The sequence below is a fragment of the Merops nubicus genome, unplaced genomic scaffold (genome assembly GCF_000691845.1).
Source record: "Merops nubicus isolate BGI_N331 unplaced genomic scaffold, ASM69184v1 scaffold3912, whole genome shotgun sequence".
NCBI lineage: Eukaryota > Metazoa > Chordata > Aves > Coraciiformes > Meropidae > Merops > Merops nubicus.
In genome coordinates this window covers 37,373-60,466 of record NW_008591389.1, presented here as the reverse complement: position 1 = coordinate 60,466, position 23,094 = coordinate 37,373, and the positions used below count along the sequence as shown (strand labels likewise).

The 23,094-nt window shown below is 36.1% G+C and overlaps 1 protein-coding gene across 1 annotated transcript; it reads left to right on the top strand.

Moving 5' to 3' along the window:
- The first annotated feature begins 3,430 nt into the window (after positions 1-3,430).
- On the top strand, positions 3,431-22,206 carry SLC35F5 (solute carrier family 35, member F5). The gene is made up of 14 exons (XM_008950227.1): positions 3,431-3,565; positions 4,710-4,853; positions 7,088-7,150; positions 8,695-8,776; positions 10,015-10,205; positions 11,279-11,360; positions 12,155-12,242; positions 13,268-13,332; positions 13,694-13,798; positions 14,258-14,417; positions 15,753-15,843; positions 19,975-20,129; positions 20,556-20,644; positions 21,527-22,206. Exons 1-13 carry the CDS (start codon positions 3,431-3,433, stop codon positions 20,635-20,637), a joined length of 1,443 nt encoding a protein of 480 aa, XP_008948475.1. The 3' UTR covers positions 20,638-20,644; positions 21,527-22,206.
- The last annotated feature ends 888 nt before the right edge of the window (positions 22,207-23,094 follow it).

The window sequence follows — 23,094 nt, the reverse complement described above, 5'->3', positions numbered from 1 at the left end:
GATGGATCTTAAAGCAAGGGATTTGTACAAACCTGATGTAGACATGTTGAGTACAATATTAAGCAACTACAGGATGTGCATGATATCTGTGCAAGATCTCTATGCACAGTGTATATGTGCTATATGCTTTGAATATATATGCATCTGATGTAGAGATGTCAGATTGTTTGTAAAATCATAGAATGGTTTGGGTTGGAAAGGAATTTAAAGACATCTAGTCAGTCACAAACCCCTCTGCCATGGGCAGAGACATCTCCCACTAGACCAAGTTGCTCAAAACCCCATCCAACCTGGCCTTGAACATAGTCAGTGATGGAACATCCACAGCCTCTCTGGGCAACCTGGTCCAGTGTCTTACCACCGTTGTAGTGAAGAATTTCTTCCTTGCATCTAATTTAAATCTACCCCCTTTCCATTTAAAGCCATTACACCTTCTTGTGTTACTACACACCCTTGTAAAAAGTCCCTCCCCAGCCTTCCTATATGCCCCTTTAACTACCGAAGGTTGCTGTAATGTCTCTCTAGAGCTGCCTTTTCCCCAGGCCACTGTGATTCCTTTCTATCTCTGCCTACCTTTCTTTCTCCAGCCTTCCACCAGTTTGCTCCAGTTTGCTCCAGGTTGGAGTGGTTTCCATTTCTGGTACACGTTACCACTCTTCATGTGTCACACCATAGCCGGACTAGGAAAGAGATTTCTTCCTTCTAGCTCATTTGAAACTCTTTTATGCTCAACTTCCATTTTTGCTGCATATTGCACAAATACATGAGCAATTTCTAGGCTACATATAATATAATGGCTTGTAGGCTATTAGTCATAATACAATGAAGGCAAAGTTTGTCGAGTATAATATGTAGTATCTATTAAACCAGCTCATAAAAAAAAAACCAAAACCTCTTATAAGCTTTCAAGCATGAAAATCTTTGTTAGCTTACTCGAGTTTAAGATAATATTTGCTTATTCTGTATTTGAGAACAAATATTTTCTCCGTTATTCCTTATCAAATAAAAATTGCAGTTCCTTGCTGAGTCTTTCATAACTTTGCCACTCCCTACTTACAGACTTCTGCTTTTTGTCAATCCCAACGTTTTATCAGAAAAACAGAATAATTATCCAGAACTGTTGCCCACACATGGAATATATATGCATAGATCTAGTGGTATAATTATACGTAGGAGCCCTGCCTGTTGATTTTATTTTGGAAAGAAGCCTTTGAGAAATGGAGGAAAAAGTGTCAAGGTTTGGAGATGGCAGAGACTGTATTGCGAAGGAGAGGTACAAGTAAAGGTGGGGAGCAGTGCAGTGATCTCAAATGCACTTGGGCCTATATAGGTATTTAAAGCATTGATCTCTGGAATAGGCCAGTCTGGAAAAAAGAAATGTAGCTTCCTCACTGGCAACATTGTGGCATTGTCTCTTTCATAAATAATGAAAAGAAGGGAAGTGTTTATATATTGACACTGTGGAAAACCAAAGTGCAATTGAAATTCACTGAACTGTATTAGCAAAGCAGATCACCTCTGTTCTCTGAGAGTCAGGAGATGCTTCATAAAGGTGGATTAGGATTTACATCTTGAAGATTTCTCACAAAGATAGGGAATATTTGAGTTTATGATGATAAACAAGGTAAGTTATGTAATTGCTAGCAAATTAAATTCATTGAGTGTGTATTTTTAGAAGCAATTTATTACGAATTAATGCTAATTATAGAATTACAATATACATATCTTACTGAGTCTCATTTAAGAGTATTTAAAAGATTATAGTACAAGTAGACCAATGAAAGAAACATCAGCCTCTTACTTATATTTGAAGCTTTTTGTTCATAAAATTAGAAGTTTTCATAATTTTAGGTCTTCTAATTTGAAGCGATAAAGCCGTATCACAAACCTGAATCCCATTCTGGTAGCTTTAGTGGAGCTCTGTTATGCTCATGATTAGCACTTGTTTGGAGTACGTCTAGTGGGTCTTATTTTTTTTGGCTTGCAACACTTTTAAAAGCTTGTCTGCCTTGTCTTTTGTTTTTTTTTAAAAGTTAGATTAATGATCTCTTACCATAACTTCAGTGTTTTCAGTATTGTTAATATGTACTGTTGGTACAATTTGCACAGTCAAGCCCTCTAAAGTCACAATGTACCACTTCTTGCTAATCCAAACACAATCAGTTCTGTTCTCCTGTGTTTATTCTGTGCATTGAGTATAGCATTACTCTGCCTCCTGAAGGAGAAGGAAAGGATGTTGTTCATGATCTATTTGTGCACTGGTGTAGTGCTCATCTCCTGCATAAATTCTAATGTTTTAACTAATAGGAACTTCTGCAGCTCAAGCCATATCTTCAGAATTTTCTATTGAGCAGTTTACTCTTACTCTTCTAGTATGTAACAGCAGTTGGCTGTAAGCATTTAAACCCGACTGTGCTCTTCTGGTAGTTCACTAGAATTGCTTAAATTGAGTCCTTTCTTTTACTACCTTGCACAAAGACTTGTAGGAGCTGTTTCTGGGAAAAGGGAAGCGGGTTTGTGTTTCAGAACCTTCACTCGCTTATGCTGGGATTGCTGGCCAGGCTGCCTGACTTGTGGTAGATGACAACTTTAAAGCTACATTACTGCTGTCATTTTGATTCCTGAGAATATGAAGTGTTCTTAACTGATGATTCCTGTGTGTAACACATCAAGGCACAGTCAAAATCATTATCAATAATTTTAATTTTTTTTTTTTTTACAGGCAAGCTTTCTGTTGCATCTATTGTGTGCTTACTCTTACTTTGATAGGTTGTTACTAGAATTGGTTTGTGCCTGTATTTCATAGATTAATAAATAGTAATATAATTGTTTTTTATTTTAAGTGCATATGTAATTGAGTTTTGTAAGTTTACAATTAAATTTTTGAATGTTTTTATCTTGCATCATGTTATGCTTTGAGAAATCATAATTTACACAAATGTGTTGCTGTATCTTCAGATACGTTTGTTGAATGTTTGAGTTGCATGCTTCTTCCACTGCCTTTAGTGGAATTGTATTTGACACAACACGTCAAACTAATTTCTACTGTCAGCTTAGAGTATCTGAATTTGCCAAAACATAGTGGTTTCAAATTTTGCAGAATTCATAGCGTAGAAATTCCAAAAAGGCATTGTATGTTATACCTGCTTTTGCTCACTTAAGTTGTAGAACAGTTGATAGACAGTCTTGACCTTTTAAGAATTTAATGGTCCCTAATGTCTCTGAAAATCGCATGCCAGATCTGTCAAAGATTTGCTTTTTAACAAACATAAGCATGTGTTTCCTAGCATATTAGGTCAATTTCGTATATGTGAAATACATGCCCCCACTGGTTTGTTGGTTGGTTTGGTTAGTTCGGTTTTTTTTTTTTTTTTTTTGTCACTGTTTCTAAACTTTTGGGGTTTATTCCTTTGTCTTGAACAGGTCACAAATGGTGTGGGTGTTTGTCATGAACCGAATGAGCTCCCAGAGCAGTTCATCCACTCAACGCAGGCGAATGGCTCTAGGAATCGTCATTCTTCTCCTCGTCGATATAATATGGGTGGCCTCTTCAGAACTCACTTCTGTAAGTATTGTTCCATGCATCTTAAAAGGAAAAGAAAAGCCTGTTTAAGAGAGAGGTGCAGCAGAAACATGGTCACTCAGATACTCACTGAGTGTTCTTGTGTAATGTTCAAACACCTTTTCGGTACAGGGAAGATGATATCCTTTGGGTTAATGAGCTAACCTGTACCTACTAAAAGTTGCAAACAAGCTCAACTTCCTGACTGTTGCTTTCAAGACAGGAGGTGTTATTGATGACTTTCAAATTAAGCAACATAAGCTCATAACTATGTACTCCAATTGGACAATTAATTTTGTTTATTGCCATATTGATTAAAACTGTGTTTTGATTCTTGTTTCCCAAGAAGCAGTAAATGAGCTGTAACGTTGCAGGCTAGGTGGTGTGGTAGGGGATAGTTCAGAACATCTAGAAGTCTAGGATCAAAGGTCTCAGGTCAGGGAGTTTAAACCCTATAACTAACTGCAGACAAGTTTGTCATAGTCTGTTTCATATATTGACTCCCTTGAAACTGGTCTGGTATTTATTTAGTGTTAAGTTTTAGGATTTAAAACAGAGCTTTAGCAATGGAAATAGAGTTTTTAGTAAATTCTTGTCAAATTCAGGCTTCTGAACTTTAATCAAGTTATGTTCTGTATTAGTTTTGAAACTAGTCACATACAAGTGCTTGTTCTTAACATGCTATTATATTAATAAAACACTATTTCCAGTGAGCTGGTGGAGTCAATGCTGATACTGACTTGTTACTTAATCAAAGCAATCTTCTCTAATTTGTGATCATTATGTTATTGCTTATAAAAGTGGTCTTTGATTGAGAAAATATTGTATTTTCTGTCCTACTTGAGTTCAATGGCATATCAATTCTGTTGCTTGCTTAGATACAAGTAATAAGTAGCTTTTCTGTGGTGGCATTGTAGCCTACAAAACGTCTCAGCACCTTCTTGTGGGTGTTTAAGATAGCTTGGGAGGGGGGACCCCCAGAATAAGTAGGGCCACTTATGTCTTCTGGACATATGTGCCACTACTTGCAGCACTGTCATTTTGGGAACCAGACTGTTCTGGATTCTACACTTAAACCTGTTCATTCATTCTGTGATTTCTCACCTAACTAGTAATTTTGGATACTGCAATTATTTTCTTTCCACAGTATGTTTTTACAAAGTACAACAAACCTTTTTTCAGTACATTTGCAAAAACATCCATGTTTGTTCTGTACCTCTTGGGATTTATTGTTTGGAAGCCATGGAGGCAACAATGTACTCGTGGGTTTCGTGGAAGGCATGCAGCTTTTGTAAGTATTTTAACTCTGTAAATGTTGATGTTTGTACAGAAAAATTAAAATAAGGATGGGAGAAAAGCAAAGTTTACCTATTTGTGAAACTGCTTTCAGAAGAGCAACTATAAACTGAATCACAGCACAGGGAGACGTGGCAATCGTAATAATAGTCTTGTGAGAGGGAAAAACAGAAGGCAAAAGCAGTATGAAACGTGTGAAGAATCACAGAAATGCTCTGCTGGGCCAGACCATTGCACCATCTAGCCTGGTATTTTATCTTGGACAGTTGTGGAGGGTAATTCTTTTTAAGAACAGCTTATAAGCCTCAACACTGTTGGCTGTTGGTTCCTTTTTTCTTCCCCAGCACATCTGTAATGAATGGAATCAGTATTTCAACTTGGTGGTTAATTTTTATTTCTGACTGGTTTTGTCTCTGGCAGAGCTATGAACTGTTTGCTGAGAGGTTTGGAAGTTTTTAAAGTTACACTTGGGAAAGGTGGTAGAATTATGGTTTTGCTGTTAATGTTATATTTTTATAGCCTTTATGCACAAGTGACCTTCTATTGCCTGTTCTAGAACTAGGCATAGTTTGTGCTAGAGTAGAAAATTGCTGTCATACTACAGAAATACATACTTTTTTCCAAGGAAATTAAGAGATGTTGGGAAGAGCACTTGTTCTGTGCCAGTGTTTCAGAATGCTGAGCAGCAGGACTCAGGAAGCAGTGAGGCATTTGGGCTCATATTAATCTCACATTAAATAACAGTGAATGTGATCCAAGAACATGCTGTTAATCAACATGTCTTCATAGAAAGGAGCTTCTGTGAAAGGAACTGACTTCAGTTCTTGTGGATGTTGTTAGTCACTGTTAGTGACAGCTGTAGACGTAACGTACTTAAATTGAAGTGTTATGTGACATTGAGCCAAATGATTTTTATCTTTGAAAAACCCAAAATACCACAAAACCAAAAAACTAACCCTCTTGGGTTTTATTTTTTTATTTTTGTTTGTTTGGTTGTTTTTTTTTATCCTGTATTAAACACATAGAACATTTAAAATTGACTGATATCTTGAAATAGTTTTTGCCAGATCAATACCAAGTGCCTGTGTATAGTATAGCCTATGTTAGACTTAGTGCTGTTCAGGATTTCTGCAAGATAATTGGGAAATAAACAGAATTTACAGATTCTTTGTTGGCAGGAATGACAAATAAGGATGATGAAAGCTCTAAAGGATGATTAGTTGTGCAAAGCAATTATACTGACAAAATTAATCTGAGCAGATGAGTAGGAAAAGGAGCTATTGCCTGGGGTGGGTGGTGAATCTTGTGCAGTGCTGTGTCAAAGAGAGACAATATGAACTCGTAACTGGCCAGTAAGGAGTAAGAATGCTCTGTCTGTCACACGTTGTGTGGCACCACTACTGGAATCTCATTATGTTTTTCTTTCTAATCCTATAAAAAGTAATGTTTGGAGCAATCTGTAGGAAATAGTCATTACATTTGATGTTAGCATATTTCAAGAGAACAGTGCGATGGGTGTTCTGTAGCGTGCAGTTAGAAGATTTATTTTTAATTTTTACCCCGAGGAGCTTAGTTAAATACTCAACTGTCTCATTATTACAAGTGCCTTTTAAAATGTCTTGTGTTACTTAATCTGGAACAAACCCGATACATTTATTGCTTAGGTAAACACTCATACCTCACTGTTAAGCCCTCTTCCACATTACTGGTTTTGTGTAATGGATTTCTTACAGAACAGAACAGCAAGCTGCAGATCAGGGAACAGGGGTAGTAGTGCTTGTGAAGATGAAGAAGGGAAGATGAAAAATTTTACTTTACCTCATCCTAATTTAACTCTTGTTAAAACTAGGGCAGAGTTCCAGGTTTTTATGCAAAGGTACTTTTCCTCAATAAAATGAAGAAACGAGAAGCTTGTTGTTAATGCATGCAACATAATTTGATGAAGCATGTCTCACTAAGGCTGAGCTCCACAGGTTTGGGCATTTTAACAGCCTGATCCTGCATTGATACCTGGGCAGCTCAATTCAATGAGCTTTTCCGAGAGGTACAGAGTTACTGAAATTATTTACTGAACTTGTAAGCCTTCTTATTTATTGGGGAGGACTGGGGGGAGAAAGGGAATTATGATAGAATTAGGGGAAAAAAAGCATTAAAAAACTTATTCTCAAAAAAATCAGGTATTAATAACTCTGCTTTGATAGCTTATTACATTTAAAATTCTGTGCTTAGTTTGCAGATGCTGAAGGTTATTTTGCCACTTGTACAACAGATAACACTGTAAACAGTTCTCTGGTAAGTGCCTTAATTTGTGAAGGTCAGTGCTTTATGGCAGCACTACACGTTGTCCTGTCTTAGTGTTCACAGTACGGCGATCTTAAATGTAACAGTTTTGGAAAAGGGGATGGGTAACTTATATGTCATTAATAAGTGCTGCAAATAAAGACATTGCTTATGAGAAATAGATTCTCAGCCCAATAGAACACTTCCATGTTTCTGTTGTAGTTTGTACAAGAAATACTTGTCGTACAAAGTGAACCTTTACGTGTTCAGCTCAGTAGCTGCCAGAGCAAAATGGGGAGAACTCGTGGTAAAGCCAAACAGTTTTCAAGGCTGGAATCCACAAGAGAATCATTCAGTTAGTTGAATGTCTTGTATACTGTGATCCTGCGTGGCGTTTTGAAAGAGAAATGGACTGTCTTCTTCCTTCCAGTGGACAAAGTGACTACTGTTTATTGAATCAAATATCAGTCCTGGTGTTCTGCTCATAAGCTGCATTGCCAGTTGGTGGGTTTTGTGGTGAGTTTCATCATTCATAAATGACGTTCATGCCTCTGTTGATCACAGAGTGCTGCTTAATCTGCATACGTAAATCAAAGGTCACATGCAGAAATATATCCAAACCACAGAATTTTAATTTTTTTTAAACCATCCCTGTAATAGAGGGATGCAACTGACTGCTAACAAACTGCCATATGGGTATTTTATACTGAATAGGGAGTTGAAGAGACATTATCCAGATGTATGCTTAATTTATTTTTTTTTTTTCCCAGCCTTATTTATCTACATTGAAGAATAAGATCTTAGTCTGATCAATTCATTAAGATCATATGACTCTAGAAGCAGGATTCATTTTTAACCTTGGACAACTTTGCATTAATTTAAACAGCCACAAAATATCTGGTCCTAAAAAGGAGCCTAATGAAAATCCAGTTAACAGGTCTTTTTCAGTACCTTACTCTTGCAGTTTATTAATTTAATTTTAACAAGCAGCTTAAAACTTGTGAATTTTAAGTAGTTAAAACTTCTGCCAAGTGCATTATGTACTGGGGTTCCTTTCCCAGAGTTTTTTGACTTTTAGTTCTAGATCGTGAGCTTTTAGGGTCATGGGAGGAAAATGTGTAAGTATTCATTTGTGTATATGTATTCTGTATTTTAGGTTTCTAGCTTATCATTTGGACAGAAGCTGTAGAACTATTGAAATTCCTGTGATTTTGATGAGTTATTTTAAATTTTAAATTAGTAGGCTTGAAATTTTGGGGGATGAGTTTTGTGTTCATGAGGGTATACACAAAAGCGTACAGTTATTTTTGAGTACTGCATTTTACCATAAAATGTTTAACATAAAATATAGATTGAACGGTCAACATAAAATAGAGATTATGTATCAATGTATTTTATAAATCTGTCTGCTATGCGCAAAACTGCTTTGTTCTGTTTGATTGTCTTAATACTCACCAAACTTTTAGCCAATTAGAGAACTAAATCAAGAAATTAATTCTACTGCTTATAAAATATCCTGCTTAACTGTATTTTTTATTTATACTGATTCATTTCAGAGTGAACCTTTATACGTTCCTGTAAAGTTTCATGATTTGCCAACTGAAAAAAATGGCAGTAATAATAGTGATGGGGAGAAAAGTGAGTAAAGACTTTTGGAATACTAAAATGCTAGTTCTTTGAAAGAATGATTTCCCTCTCTGTTGGTCTGACTGCTGTCATGCTGCAGGATTTGACTTTCTTTCCCCTGCCTCTCTCTTTTTCTTTCTTTTTTTCTTCCTTAAATCTCTTCATTGCATGATTTGCAGTCTCATGTTTACTTTGAGGTAGAGAAAACATAGGCCTATCGTTCAGTTTACCTTTCTTGGTCACTACAGATCCAGCCTATGTTTATCTCAAGGGACCAACTGGGTTCAGTACTTGTGATTCTTTCCTTCTGGGCATGTATGACCAGCAGCAGTGAGTCAGCCTCTGGAAAAAACAAACTATTGTCCTTGTTAGAGCAGGAGCAAAGCAGTCAAAGTAAGAATTTTAACAGTCTATATGCATTCTGATTCTTGTGATAGTAGCTGAAACAGGCCTAACTGTCCCAGACAGCTATAGAAAAGTCAGCTGTCAAAGAGTCCAATTATCTGATCTGCTTTTAAAAGTGAAAGTCTCTTTCTTAATTTCTAGGTGATGTGTGTTTAAGAACTGCTTTGGTAGGCTCTGCTGTCCTGTGGTAACATGCACCAATCACTTCAGGGTTATTTGAGCTGTAACTTTTCATTTTGCTTTATTTAGGAAATTAGGTATTGTTTATTTTTTAATTAGGCTAATATTTTTATGTAGCATATAATGCCTTCTTTACACAGGAAACTAGTGATACTTGCAATACCCTTATAAATAAAATGTGTTCCTAGTTTGCAAGATTAATTAGAGGGTGGATTTCCAGTGAGCAAGTGACCTTGTGATCTCTGCTAAGCTTTGAGGTCTGTTGGACACTCATTCTCCAAATGAAACACTGTCCTTGCAGTTAGGTATAGCTGTGTGCATTTTTTGACTGTTTGAGTATTAAACAATTAGAGAGAATCCTACATGTGGTGTTTATTTATACATTGTGGGGTTTGGTTTTTTTGGGGTGGACAACTGTGCTGATTGAAAACAGTAATTGTGGTTTCTCTTATTAGTGACATATCAAATAGCAAAATATAAGTTTAATAAATAAAAATAATGGCATGTCTTCTATTTGGAGGAAAATCAGTTGTGAAGTATCCAATGCTGTATTAGAACATCATAGTTTTATCTACATACTGGGTTGGCTTGAAAAGTTTAATGATAATGTGCAGCTTCTCTTTCCTTTTTTTTTTTTTTTTTTTTCCTTCCCTTTTCTCCTGAAGCTCCCAAAAAGCCTCGTGTAAGGTTCAGTAACATTATGGAGATCCGACAGCTCCCGTCGAGTCATGCGCTGGAAGCCAAGTTGTCTCGCATGTCATATCCAACAGTTAAGGAGCAGGAATCAATATTAAAAACTGTAGGAAAACTCACTGCAACTCAAGTAGCAAAAATCAGCTTTTTCTTTTGCTTTGTGGTATGTGCTCCATTCTTTCAGAAAACTGAAGTATAGGTGCAATTAAAACTTGCATAATAATAGTGAAACAGTTCTGGGATGACTTGTATTCTTTATGCCTCATTTTATAAATATATTGTAAAAAGTAAAAATTTCCTCATGTGCTGGACATGAAGATGCAATCTCTTAAAGGCAGGGTAATAAAAAGAGATCCTGAGTGTGTGGTTAACTGGAAGGTCCTGTTGTCCAGTGCTGGGTATGTTTGTGTATATATATACACATCTGGGGCATAAATGTGTATATATATATCTGGGGTACACATGTATACAGGCTGGTAAAAGCTGCAGTGAGATTGCAGGAGATGGGTAAATGTCTCTGTGACTTATTTCACAGGAGGAATCCTGTTCATGCTATTCACAGATGCTGCTACTACTGGCATGTCTTGTGTATTTTTGCTTGGACTGTATATTTTCTCTAAGACTTTAGAGCGTGGTAACTTCCCTGAGGATAGATCTGAGATCTTTTTAATGAGATTGCAGTCAAGAAATGATAAAAAAACAACTTGCCTTTTTCTTCCTTTATTGAGGAATTAACAAGTATGAATCTTTCAAAAATGTTTGTGAGGTATTGAATGTAAGTGATGGTTTGTTTTTAGAGTGGAGATGTGTGCCAGTTTTAAGAACTCTAAGAAAACCTCATTAGGATGGCTAATGTCCCGTGTAGCTCTAAAATTTCTTTGCAGCCCATATGCAATTTGCAAAACAAGTTGAAAGTACCTTTAGTTACTATAGAATAGCTAGGACAATATAATTTTAATTTTAATTTTTTTTTTAAGTTCTGAAGTATGTTATTTCATTATTAAACATGCTAAAAATGGTTGGATTGGGCCAGTTCTAATTTTCCTTCTGTTAAAGTGGAGGGGTACATTAAAAGACAGAAGTTAGAAATGTAATTGAGGTAAAAGTCCTGTCTTGATTTTATTTTTGGGTAAATAGTTGGCTTTTTTCTTTAAGTGGGATTTTTATTGCATTGAGAAACTTAAACTCTGTTGTTGCTCTCTGTTTAATTACAAAATGAATTTTCTTTTCCCACAGTGGTTCTTGGCAAATTTCTCTTACCAAGAAGCTCTATCAGACACCCAAGTTGCAATAGTTAATATCTTGTCGTCAACCTCTGGTAAGTTTTATTTACACCCCCAGATATCCTTTCTAAGGCTACTGTATAAAATAAAAAGATGGGTTGCAGTGGACTTGTGTAGTGATTTACATGTGGGTTCATGGGGACAGTAAGACTTAAAGACATCAAATATGAGCTTTTAAAAATTTCGCTGTGTAGTTGCAGGGGTTTGGGCTGTCGTCGTCACTCCCCTGCTTTTTGCTTTCAGCTTTGTGTATGTGTACGTTTGCACTTGTGGCTGTGTAATAATGAGATATGTTGGGAATGTAATAGGTTTGAAGGAAAAGTGGTATAACTTTTTGTCAAAATAGATACAATTCATGGTGAGGTCTTCCTGATCATTAGCTTTTTAAAAAATAGGGGTAAAGAATTCAAATCGCCTAAATGTTGGGTAAGTCACTTGCTTTACAGATTTTTTGCAAGGCTCTTATATGAGCTTTAAAGTACTTAAATTATGGGACTGCATACTGTGTGGAGTAACTTGTTTTATAAAATCAATTTTAACAGCACAATGATGTGGTTTGTTTTTTTTTTTTTTCCACTAACTTTTCAGGTTTGTTACAGTTTAGTTTGTTAGGGTGGCTAACCTTTCTCAAAATGGAGCATGTATTTGTTTATCTGAGAATTCACATCATAAGCTATTAATTTCTTAATAGTTCCAATCTAACTTAAGGGTGCTAAGATCGAGTAGCTGAAACAAGTATGCGAAATATAAAGAAGAACATTTCTGTGCAGTTTTCTGAACAAAGTAGTAGCAAAACTTGATGGTATAAACGTCTTAATTTCTCTTGCAGGGCTTTTTACTTTAATCTTGGCTGCAGTCTTTCCCAGTAACAGTGGAGACAGATTTACCCTGTCCAAATTATTAGCTGTTATTTTAAGGTAGGATAATGAGATGGAATATTTGGTCAAAAACTCCATGATAGGTTGAAAGGACAACTATAGCTACTATACCTATGTGATCTGTGACAATATGTGATATGCTTAGCTTTTTTTTTTTAAAAAAAAAAAAACAACCTTGTTTCACAGGTAAATTGAGCAAGCAAATTAAGTCTTTTTAAGTACTTCTACTTTAAATAGTTCTACTACTAAATACCTCTGCTACTGCATTTAAATACTTTTACGTAACAGAAGGGTCTGACTAGACCTTATTGCAGCCTTCCAGTGTCTGGAGGGGGCCTACAACAAAGCTGAAGAGGGACTTTTTACAAGGTCTTGTAGTGATGGGACAAAAGGTAATGGCTTCAAAATTGGAAGAGGGTGGATCTAGATTATTAGATGTAAGGAAGAAGTTCTTCACTGTGAGGGTGGTGAGACACTGGAACAGGTTGCCCATGGAAGTTGAGGATGCTCCATCACTGGAGGTTTTCAAGACAAGGTTTTACTCTTGTAAGAGTTCTTCCTGGCACAACCTGGTCTAGTAGGGGGTGTCACTTCCATATTGCACCAGGCTTGGAACTAGAAGATCTGTAATGTCCCTTCCAACCCAGACCATTCTAGGATTCTGTATCATGAACAGTTACTGAGCCTTGTGCTCCTGTAGGAAACTGGATTAATCTGGTTTCCGTTGGAGCTACATGAACTGTCTTTCTTGCTGTTTAATTGTGGTTTCTTTATTTTTGGGTAGGTGAGAAAAAGAAGAGGCTTGGCATTCAGCACTGTCAGCCTGTTTCATTAAATGCCCGCTGCATTTTTCAGGGAAGTTCGAAGTGGGATTTTTTGGGTTGGTTGGTCTTAGTTTAGGATCAGGCAGTAGCAACAGAAAATTCTTTCTGGCTTTCCAAAAGTGCAATCTCCTTAACTAAAACCAGCTAAAGATAGAACTGTATGTTTAGATCTTTTCTCCTCTTATTTTTTTTTTTTTCTCTCTTTGTAAAAAAGTTCTTGTATTTCTTCTTTCTTGCTAGCATTGGTGGTGTGGTACTCGTTAACCTTTCTGGATCTGAAAAATCTACTGGAAAACACACAATAGGTATTTACTTTTGTTTTTTTTTTTAAATCCCAGAAATAGCAGTGATGAGTACATCTCAGTTGGTCATATAGCAAGCTGTGTATTTAATTGTGTAATGTTTCACAGTTCGGCTTTTTAGTTTCACCTTCTGAAACTGGAAATTTATGATGAATTTCCCCACCTGTGTACATAGCTTAATTGGGAAAGTATTTACATATTTTGAACTTTCTGCATTTTTCCATGTTTTTCATGTATTCATAGATTCTGTAATAAACAGTTTATCTCTGACAGTTTTATAACGGTGGTATTTTTAGGAGAGTTGGTCCAAATGTACCTAACATGTTTGGTATATCTTAAGTGAGTGTTTCTTTCATCTTTCCAGGTTCCCTTTGGTCTCTTGTTGGAGCAATGCTGTATGCTGTGTACATAGTAATGATAAAAAGGAAAGTAGATAGAGAAGATAAACTTGACATACCAATGTTCTTCGGTAAGACCAAAAATAACTCCGGAAGTTTTAGTTCAGTGTGCGATTAAATTGTTTGCTTTCAGGCACTAAACTGTCTGAGTGATAAAGGGACTCAGAAGAGCCAAGGAAGCAGAGACAGCCTGGTGCTCCTGTGGTTACGAGTGGTTTGGAGACTAGTTGTTTGAATTGTTTCTTGTTTACAGTCTTAACAATGAAAGGTAACACAACCTGTAGGAATGCAGACAAGCCCTTTGGATTCAATGGAAACTTTAACTTTTTTCAGTTTCAAACCTGTAAATACATAATTGTATGTGAATTTTAGTTAAAGTTTATAATATTGCCTTCCTCCCAAGGATTTCAGATATTGCTCTGATGCTGCTTTTATGTATGCATGTTGTCAAAATAGCAGAGTTTAGTAGATTTTAGTTGTTTTGAAGGATGCACTGATTGTGATGTACTTAATATTGTTTTTCTGCTCAGGTTTTGTAGGGCTGTTTAACCTGTTGCTGCTGTGGCCAGGGTTTTTCCTGCTTCACTATACTGGGTTTGAAGCATTTGAGTTTCCCAGTAAACTGATATGGATGTGCATTGTTGTTAATGGCCTTATTGGAACAGTCCTGTCTGAGTTCCTCTGGCTCTGGTATGTACTGCATGCTCTGCATACATTGCACAGAAATTGGCTTACCTGTGTAGACCACAGTTCAGTATCAGCTGATAAGAAGGTTAAGTGCAATCTCCTTCACCTGTACTTGGCCCTAGTGAGGCCACATCTGGAGTACTGTGTCCACCCCTGGGCTCCCCAGGTCAAGAGAAACAGGGAGCTACTGCAGAGACCTCAATGGAAGGGCTACAAAGATGATGAGGAGACTGGAACATCTCTCTGATAAGGAAACGCTGAGAGCCTTGAGGCTGTTTAGGGTGGAGAAGACAAGACTGAGAGGGGGTGGTATCACTGCTTATCAGTATCTAGAGAGTAGCTGCCAAGAGGGTGGGGCCAGTATTTTTTCAGTGGTACTCAGTGACAGGACAAGGGGCAATGGGCATAAACTGGAACACAGGAAGTTCCACCTAACCCTAAAGAAAAAACCTTTCCTGTGAGGGTTCTGGAGCCCTGGAACAGGCTGCCCAGAGAGGTTATGGACTCTCCTCTGGAGGCTTTCAGAACCCGCCTGGATGTGATCCTGTGCAGCCTGCTTTAGGAAAATCTACTTTAGCAGTGGGGTTGGACTAGGTGATCTCCAGAGATCCTTTCCCCCTGCCGTGCTGGGATTCTGTGAAATGGGTTAGTAAGAATTCTGAGGCTGTTAATGCCATAGATGCCACAATGACATGTGCATGTAGTTCTGTTCTGTTCTGTTATTTAAATAAATTGTCATGGCTTTTTGTGACTCGGTGATTTAGAGAAGTCCCTTCCTGTTCAGGAAATGTGATGAGACAACTTGTAGAATGCAGAGGAGTCTTACTGAGACTCTGAAGAGTGGCTTCTAGGGTGTATTATAGAGTGAGATTTAAAAAGCGGAGTCTGTTAATTTACGAATTTGTCTATTAATAAAATATATTTCTGTCTTTGGGTAGGATTTCTAGATAGTAGCAACCTTTCTGTTTCAGTTAACCAGACTGGGGCAAAACAAATTTAATTGCTATAAGCTAGTATTAAACTATTTCAGCATGGAAACAAAATGCAGATTTTTTTTTCTGGTTCAAGTCCCTACCTGGGAAATAGTGAATTTTCCATAATCTCAAAAGATCTGTATGGGAATTAAACCTCACTCTAGAAGACATCAATAGTCAAGATTTTCGTGCAGTTTTACAGATCTGTGACAGCGTGTAGGTATCTCAATTCTTTATTATTAAAACAAACAATGGGTAATAGTTAAGCTTGATCTAATGTCTCCTGCAGTTTGATCTATTACTTTGGTTGTCTTTTAATTTTTAAATAAGACTTTATTATTCTTCATAATCTTTTGTCTTTTAGGGGATGCTTTCTTACCTCATCACTGATAGGCACACTTGCGCTAAGCCTTACAATACCTCTGTCCATAATAGCTGACATGTGCATGCAGAAGGTAATGTACTACTGGATTTTTGAGCATTAGTAACAGAATCTCTTTGAATTAAATGGCAGTGTTACTTATAAACAATGAACAGTATTTTACTTCTGTCACATTGTTGAACTGCATCATAATGAATATTCTCTTGATACTGACAATTACAGTAATTTTGCACTTGCGAGCATGCACTTGCACACTTAAATATATTTGATTAGGATGCAGCTGGTGTGAAAAGTACTCCACCGTCATCAGCAATGCCTGTCAGATGCCTTACCTTGAATAGGTACTTTTCAGAATTAAAGAAAAACTGCAAGTACAGCGCAGCTTAAATTGCTACCTTTACAATTATAGAATTGTTGTAGACTGCTTGTCTTGAAGGTACTCAATTCATGACAAAACCAAAAATCTGCAGGGTTACCACAAAGGAACATAGCAGCTACAAGACTTAGGTGCACATTATTGACTTCATGTGGATATTTGGCTTCTGTTTAACTCGTCATTTAAGGTAGTCTAGTTGCACTGATAGTAAGGTAGTAGCTCTGGGAAAACCTTGCATGTAAAGAAAGAAAAGAATCTCATAATAGGAGTTTAGAATAGAAACTATATAAAGCTAGTTTATATTACTCTTCAAGGTGTATAGATACTTTTCATGCTGATGGGGTAGAATTCACAGTCTTAAATATTTAATTCCATATGAACTTCAACTTTAACTCTGAATATTTGAATTTAGTAGTTAATCAGTGGCAAGGAATATAAAATTCTTCATTTCAAATGAATAATAATTATTTAGCATATACTGCAATCATGCAATTACTGTTTTTTGTTGTTGTTGTTTGTTTGTTTTTTTCCCACTTTAAATTGAGATCATGTAACTGTTTCTATTTCCTGAAGGCAGTATCAGTTGTTTCTCCTCATAATTTTGGATTTAAATAATCCCTATTCTTAAAAATATTAATTTGAAATACAAAATGGCTGTTTAACTGTTTGAAATAGCTTTGAACCTGATTTTATAATACATCTATTATAGCAATCTTAAATTTTTCTGACAACAATAATGCCCTTCTTTTTTGGGAGGGCATCCCCACACAGGCCAATATGCCCGTGCCTTTTGACACCTTGGTGTCGACACGTGCACGTGTCACTTGGCTAGAGTGTAAACGTTTCCCATCACATGCTTGTGTGTGTGGTGACCACTGGTGACACCTATATCTCACCAACATTAGAAGTGCTTATAGGCATGTGGTATGGAGAGGCTGCAGGTTTTTTAGAAAGCAGGGAGTAAAAGTATGTGCTAGCTAGTGTTTTCTAGGCACAAAATAGTTAATTAGTCAGCATTTGAGCACTTTGGCCTAAATACAGTTTGTCTCTGGAATACAAGAAGTTCTTTAGTGAGATGGTAAATCTTAATGTGATTTAAGAAGCAGTTTAGTCATGTAATAGTTTAGCTGAAAATTATATCAATAAAAATGGGCAAAACTGACCAAACTAACTATACAATACTATGCTTCTGAAATCTGGAATAGACTGGTGGTCTTGCTCTGCCAGCTCCTGCTGATTACACTGCTTTGGTGTTCTTTTGAGTCTTACAGCAAATGCAGTTATGCTTAGTTGGTAAGCTCTGTGCAAATAGTGGTGCAGAGGCATGAGAAGAGACGAATTCTGACTGTGCCTGGAACATGGCTTAAATGGAGCATTCTCCGAGTAGTGGCTTCCCTGCAACCAGTGGGGTTTGTGCCTTATCCGTGGTGGTTCAGTTCATGACTTGTTTTCAGTCATTACATTTGAGCTTGCCTTTTCAGCCTTGTACTTGCTTGTATAAGACTAACTTGCGTACAAGAAATTAGTCAAGTGTAACACGTAGAGTTTCATACCAAAGAGAAGCTTTACTGCTGAATGTTTTCACAAGAAAGTGTAAATTCTAATGAGAATTTTTGACTTCTGAAATGTTCTGGCAGGCATGTAAAAATGGGGGGGAAAAAAACCTACACAACTTGTGTTACACTTTTAATATCAATGTGGATTTTGGAAAATAAAGCAGAAAAGTAAAAGAGTAAAAATTTTAAAAAAGCAAAGTCAATTTTGGAAAACAAAAGGAGAGTCAGACCCTGAATAAATATTTGTGTAACAAACATGTAAGGTACAGTGTCTTTCATATTCATATTAGCTGAATATTTCAACATAGAAATATAGCAAATGCTTGCACTGATTCCAGCAACAGCAAAGCATTCACTGGTAAGATAACTGTGTGTGTGTTGTTGTTCAAGTGTCTGCGACATACACTTGGGACATAAATAGAAAGTAAATAACTAATGATAGCTATTAAGGAAAAAAAGGAAAAGAAATCTGTAGACTTTGCCTGCAAGAATTCACATCAGCGAGGTGTCGTTAGGTTTATATGTGAGCTAATGCTGGCAGCAATATATAAGAATTTGGTTTGGATACATGTGTGTATCTATACATGGTTTACACACAAGTGTGTGTATCTGTACAAGTAAATTCCAAAGATGTATGTACATATAGTTGCATGTATCAATATATGAAAAGCTAACATTATCTTCTGAAGTGATTCATCTCAACTTTCTTCTGGAATACACTGAAAAATGGGATATGCTTTTCTAATTGTCAGTAAACAACTTTATCTCTAAGCTATTTAATCTGAGTAAACACAGAGTCCTGATCTTTAAAATTAATTTATTCTTTATGTACTCATGAAGTATTGAAGCGTCTGAAATAGCAGAAACATCTTTAAGGCTCTGTTGTATGACTTTGAGTTAATGTTGGTAGCACAAGGGCAAGTTATATGTCTCTTACTTTTTTTCAAAAAAAATTGCTAGTGTTAAAAGCACAAATGAATGACCCTAATTAAAGGCAAACTTCTGTAGACTTTGAAGTTTGTTGTACAAGTGTATTTGGACAAGCATGGCTTTGTCATACAAACATCAATGTTTTGCTAAGCCAAGCCCTATGTTCTCTGAAGTCTCGGGTGCCCAGGTTGGGCTGATTAGAAATTCAAGCTTCCAACTTGGAGCTTTGCAGTTAGTGCTTCTGGCCAGCCTTGTCTCTATACCACATTTCAGCTTTCTTAAAAGGAACTTATGTAAGAATGCCACTGGCATGGCCAATAATGTAAAGATTAAAACATGAATACATGCAGTCTTCATCTGACTGTCAAATGGTATGGTAATTATACAATATGCATAATTACTAACTTTCTGAGTCTCTATTATTCTGTAATAATATGACATAAATATGAATCTTAGGAAATGACGATTTTTTAACAACTATTTAAATATTCAATTTGCTAACATCTGTGTTTATGAATTCCCATTAGAAATCACTAAGGATGACATAAGGCTCTAACACTTGTGGTTTATTTAGAGAGTGAACATCAGTGCCAGATACCAAAACTTCCTTTTTTTCTCTAGTCTTGAACTTTGGAAGCTTTCCCCACAAGAGGGAGCTGCGCTCATGGCTCATGTGGCTCTGTTGGCCTTGAGGCCGCCTTGCAGAGGGGTTCTTGTATCCTAGGTTTCTCTCACCTTCTATAATTTTAAGTTTTAAACAGTGTCAGATGATCGCTTCTGAGTGTAGTAATAAAGGAGTAGTACAGATACAAGAAGAATTTAGTTTAAATTGGGCAAATAATGTGCCCTGCCTTTTTTGAAGTGAAAAGGAGAATTAATGTAGATTTCCTGTAGCAAAGTCCATCTGTGTGCATTGATTTCAGCAGTTACCATTCTATGGCAGTAAATTCATAGTGTCTAAAAAGGTGAGATCTCTTACACAAAATTTTTTAAAGTGTCTAGGAGTCTTTCTCACTGGTACCAGTCAGACAGCTAAAACCTAGAAATGAGGCTACTTGGAAATCAGTCTTCATCCATGCCATGGTGCCAACAGTGTGTTCCATTGGAAAGAGAGCATCAGTGAAGAAAGGTCACTCATTGATTAAAAGTAGCAGTGGCTATAGAAGTAGTACCAAATAACTTACAGAAATAATTGTAACATTTTACTGAATTTAAGAGAACTGAAACTGTGTCTCAGACGTACAATAAGAATTACTCCAAATATACAGTAAGACAATTTTTAAATTTTTTTTTTTTAATTTTTTTTAGCATTGACTGAATGATCTTTGTATTTTAATTCCAGGTGCAGTTTTCTTGGTTATTTTTTGCAGGGGCAGTCCCTGTATTTTTTTCATTTTTCATTGCCACTCTCTTATGTCACTATAACAACTGGGATCCAGTGATGGTGGGGATCAGAAGAATCTTTGCCTTTATTTGTAGAAAACATCGAATTCAGAGGTAGGGCAGTCACCAAGTATAATCCTATCTCTTTAGCTTTTCCTCTATACTCTTTTGTAAGCCACAGAACTCATAATTTATTTTCATCTGTGTTTATTTTCATCTAATTTGTATTCAGGTGTACTAATTTATTAATAGCAGTAGTTGTCAATCCATTTATTAACATATGCAATGCTCAGAAAATGGAAATGTTTACCTTTTAAAAGAAGTTTCCTAGTGACTGTCACAGTTTTCTCTCCCCCCACCCCTGTTACTGCCTCTATGATAGTTGCTGTACCCAGAACATGCAGGGAAAATTGTGCAAACTTGAATATGCTTTAAGAAGTTAAGGGGTCAGACAGCTAGCATACTTGATCCTTAACCTTCACTTTGTAAAAAACAATTTCATATTACTGTATAACTCGAAATAAATTTGTTTCTTTTAAGAATGCAAGAAGAAAGTGAGCAATGTGAAAGTCTCATTCCTATGCATGGTGTTTCACAAGATGGAGACAGTTGCTGTTCATAGACAAAAGGTATGCTTAATAAACTGCAGACACTACAGAGAAAGGTGAGGATTGGTTTTCCTGATGGCACCTGTGTTATATAATTTTTACAGAGCATACAGTTAATATTGTTCTGTATTGATGGATAGGGTTTCAAAGGGTATCTTCAAAATACTTCAAGGTCAATGGTTTTGAAATGTAAAGTAGTTTTTTTTACTTAAGAGTATTACAAGATTCATCAAAAATTGGACAGGAGTCAGTCTGGAAGGGGCATACAACTTGTTGGTGTGTCTGTGTGTGGAAGAGAACTGAAGTAAATATATCACTCTTTTTTTTGTGCTGTTAAGGTCTCAGTTTTGGCTGCTACCATTCATGAAAAACATCGACCATTTAACGAAGTTTAGGGAACATGACCAAAGCTATCATTATGGGTCTAGAAAATGGGAAGCAGTCCTTGTGGTTGACAAGAATTAAGTTGTTACATCATCTTAAATATTAAGGAAAATATTTCTCATTATAAGAAACTAGAGTAGAGTGGCTAGGGAGTTAGCAACATCTCTCTCTCGAAGAGGAGGTTATGCAAACAGGAACGTTATATGGTTTGTTGATACTGTCCTGGAGCATAAAGATAAGCATAATTTGGGACTATTTTAGCCTTGTGCTTCAGAACCTTAGTTTTCAATAACACACGCCAAATTAGATGTTGAAAAGTATATTTTTATTTTCCAATGTTGCTTAAATCTAGTAACGAAATTAAAAATAATCTAACCAAAACAGTAATTGTGATGCTTTAATCTTAAGACAAGTTCTTTCCTCTATTAGTCAGAAGAGAAGAAATATGTATGATGATTCCTTTTTTGTAATCTTCAATTACGTAGCCCTGATAATTTTTTTTCTTTTTTGTCTTCTTAGTTTAAAAATGGAATAATACCCAGCGAAGAGACAATCTTCTGGAAAGGTCCCTAAGGAGTCACATTTCAGTGCCTATTCTGAATTTGTAGTGAAAATAAGAAGTTTCAGTTCTTTTGAAACTCTAAACTTTTTTTCTTACTCGCTTTCATCCAATTTTATAAATGAATTTACTAAAAGCCTATCACCATGGGGAATCTTAGTCCATCAGAGCAACCAACCTGCCTTACAACAGACAGCTGGTGAAGTTACTTGACAAAATCAAGAAAACAAATGCTGTTAAGTGATTTCTTTCCTTTTTTAACTCACAATTTTGTTAAATGCTGGACAATATTATTTTTAAAAAATACTTTCAAATGAGTTATGTAAATAAGTTTGCAGGTCATCAAGTCTTACAGGCTTTCAGATGAAAAGCTAAATAGATATGTTACCTGTAATAGGTACAAATTAACTTTTTTATGTTGTATAAACTATTTACATATTAATAGAAGAAAATAGAAAAATAATTTATTAAGTGCATTCTTGTAATTATTGAGGCAGGATCTTTGTACAGTCCTGGGACACTACATATACATTGTTCAATGCCATTTGGAGAGACCTTGTAAAGGCAGTGGGTGCCAGTGTCTAAAATATCTTTTGTTACCTAACAATCTGGAATGTTTAAAATTCTAGTAAGTGGTGAAATATTTCTTACTACAGTATATTTGGGTGTACACTCTCAAAATCAATGTTACTTTTTAAATAGACTGATTCCGTAACCTATTTTTATTCCCAGTTATCTCACATGGAAAACGAAACTTGAAAATTTTTTACATGTGTAGCTACCAAGTTATGAAAGAGATCAAATTAATTGTGAAAGTTTTCAGTCAATCCAGTGACACTATAGTAATCTGCTAAGTAATCTGAAAGCTAAAGGTGTTTGCATTGATTTTTCCCCTCCCGCCTCCCCATTGCATTAACAAATCTATTCTAAAATTGATCTTTTTCCCTACAACATGTATCTTCCTTCCACTGCAGCACTTCTGCCGTATGCGACTCTGAAAAGATACAAATAATTATATTCAGGAATATTGAAACTAGTCAGTGCCATTTTCCAACTTATGGCCTATAAGACACTTATATTAAAGTTAATTTTGGTTTTTGATGGATTTTGGGTTTTTATAATGAAGGTAGGATGGATTTTTGGCCAAAATTATTCTCTTCCATGTAAGAGGACGATTATTATTAATAATAATAATAATTCTTCCACATAAATACAGAAGGATCACTTAACACAAATGTCTTTTCCTATTTTGACACTCAAAAATGATTCTTCCAAAACAAATTTTGGTGGATTGTTGATGCAACTGGTACATGAGAGGGAATGCAAGAGAAGCTATACATTTAGAAGGACTGAGTAACCAGCAGCTACAATTTCATGTAAAAATATGTATGTGGAGAAGGAAAAACAAAATTAACTTGGAAGCTGTTTTGGTCAAATATTGCATCTTTATCAGTTTTTTTTCTTCCAGTTTTTAGTACTAGATTACACTACAAGTCTCGGTGATCTGAGGCATCCATACGAAAAGACA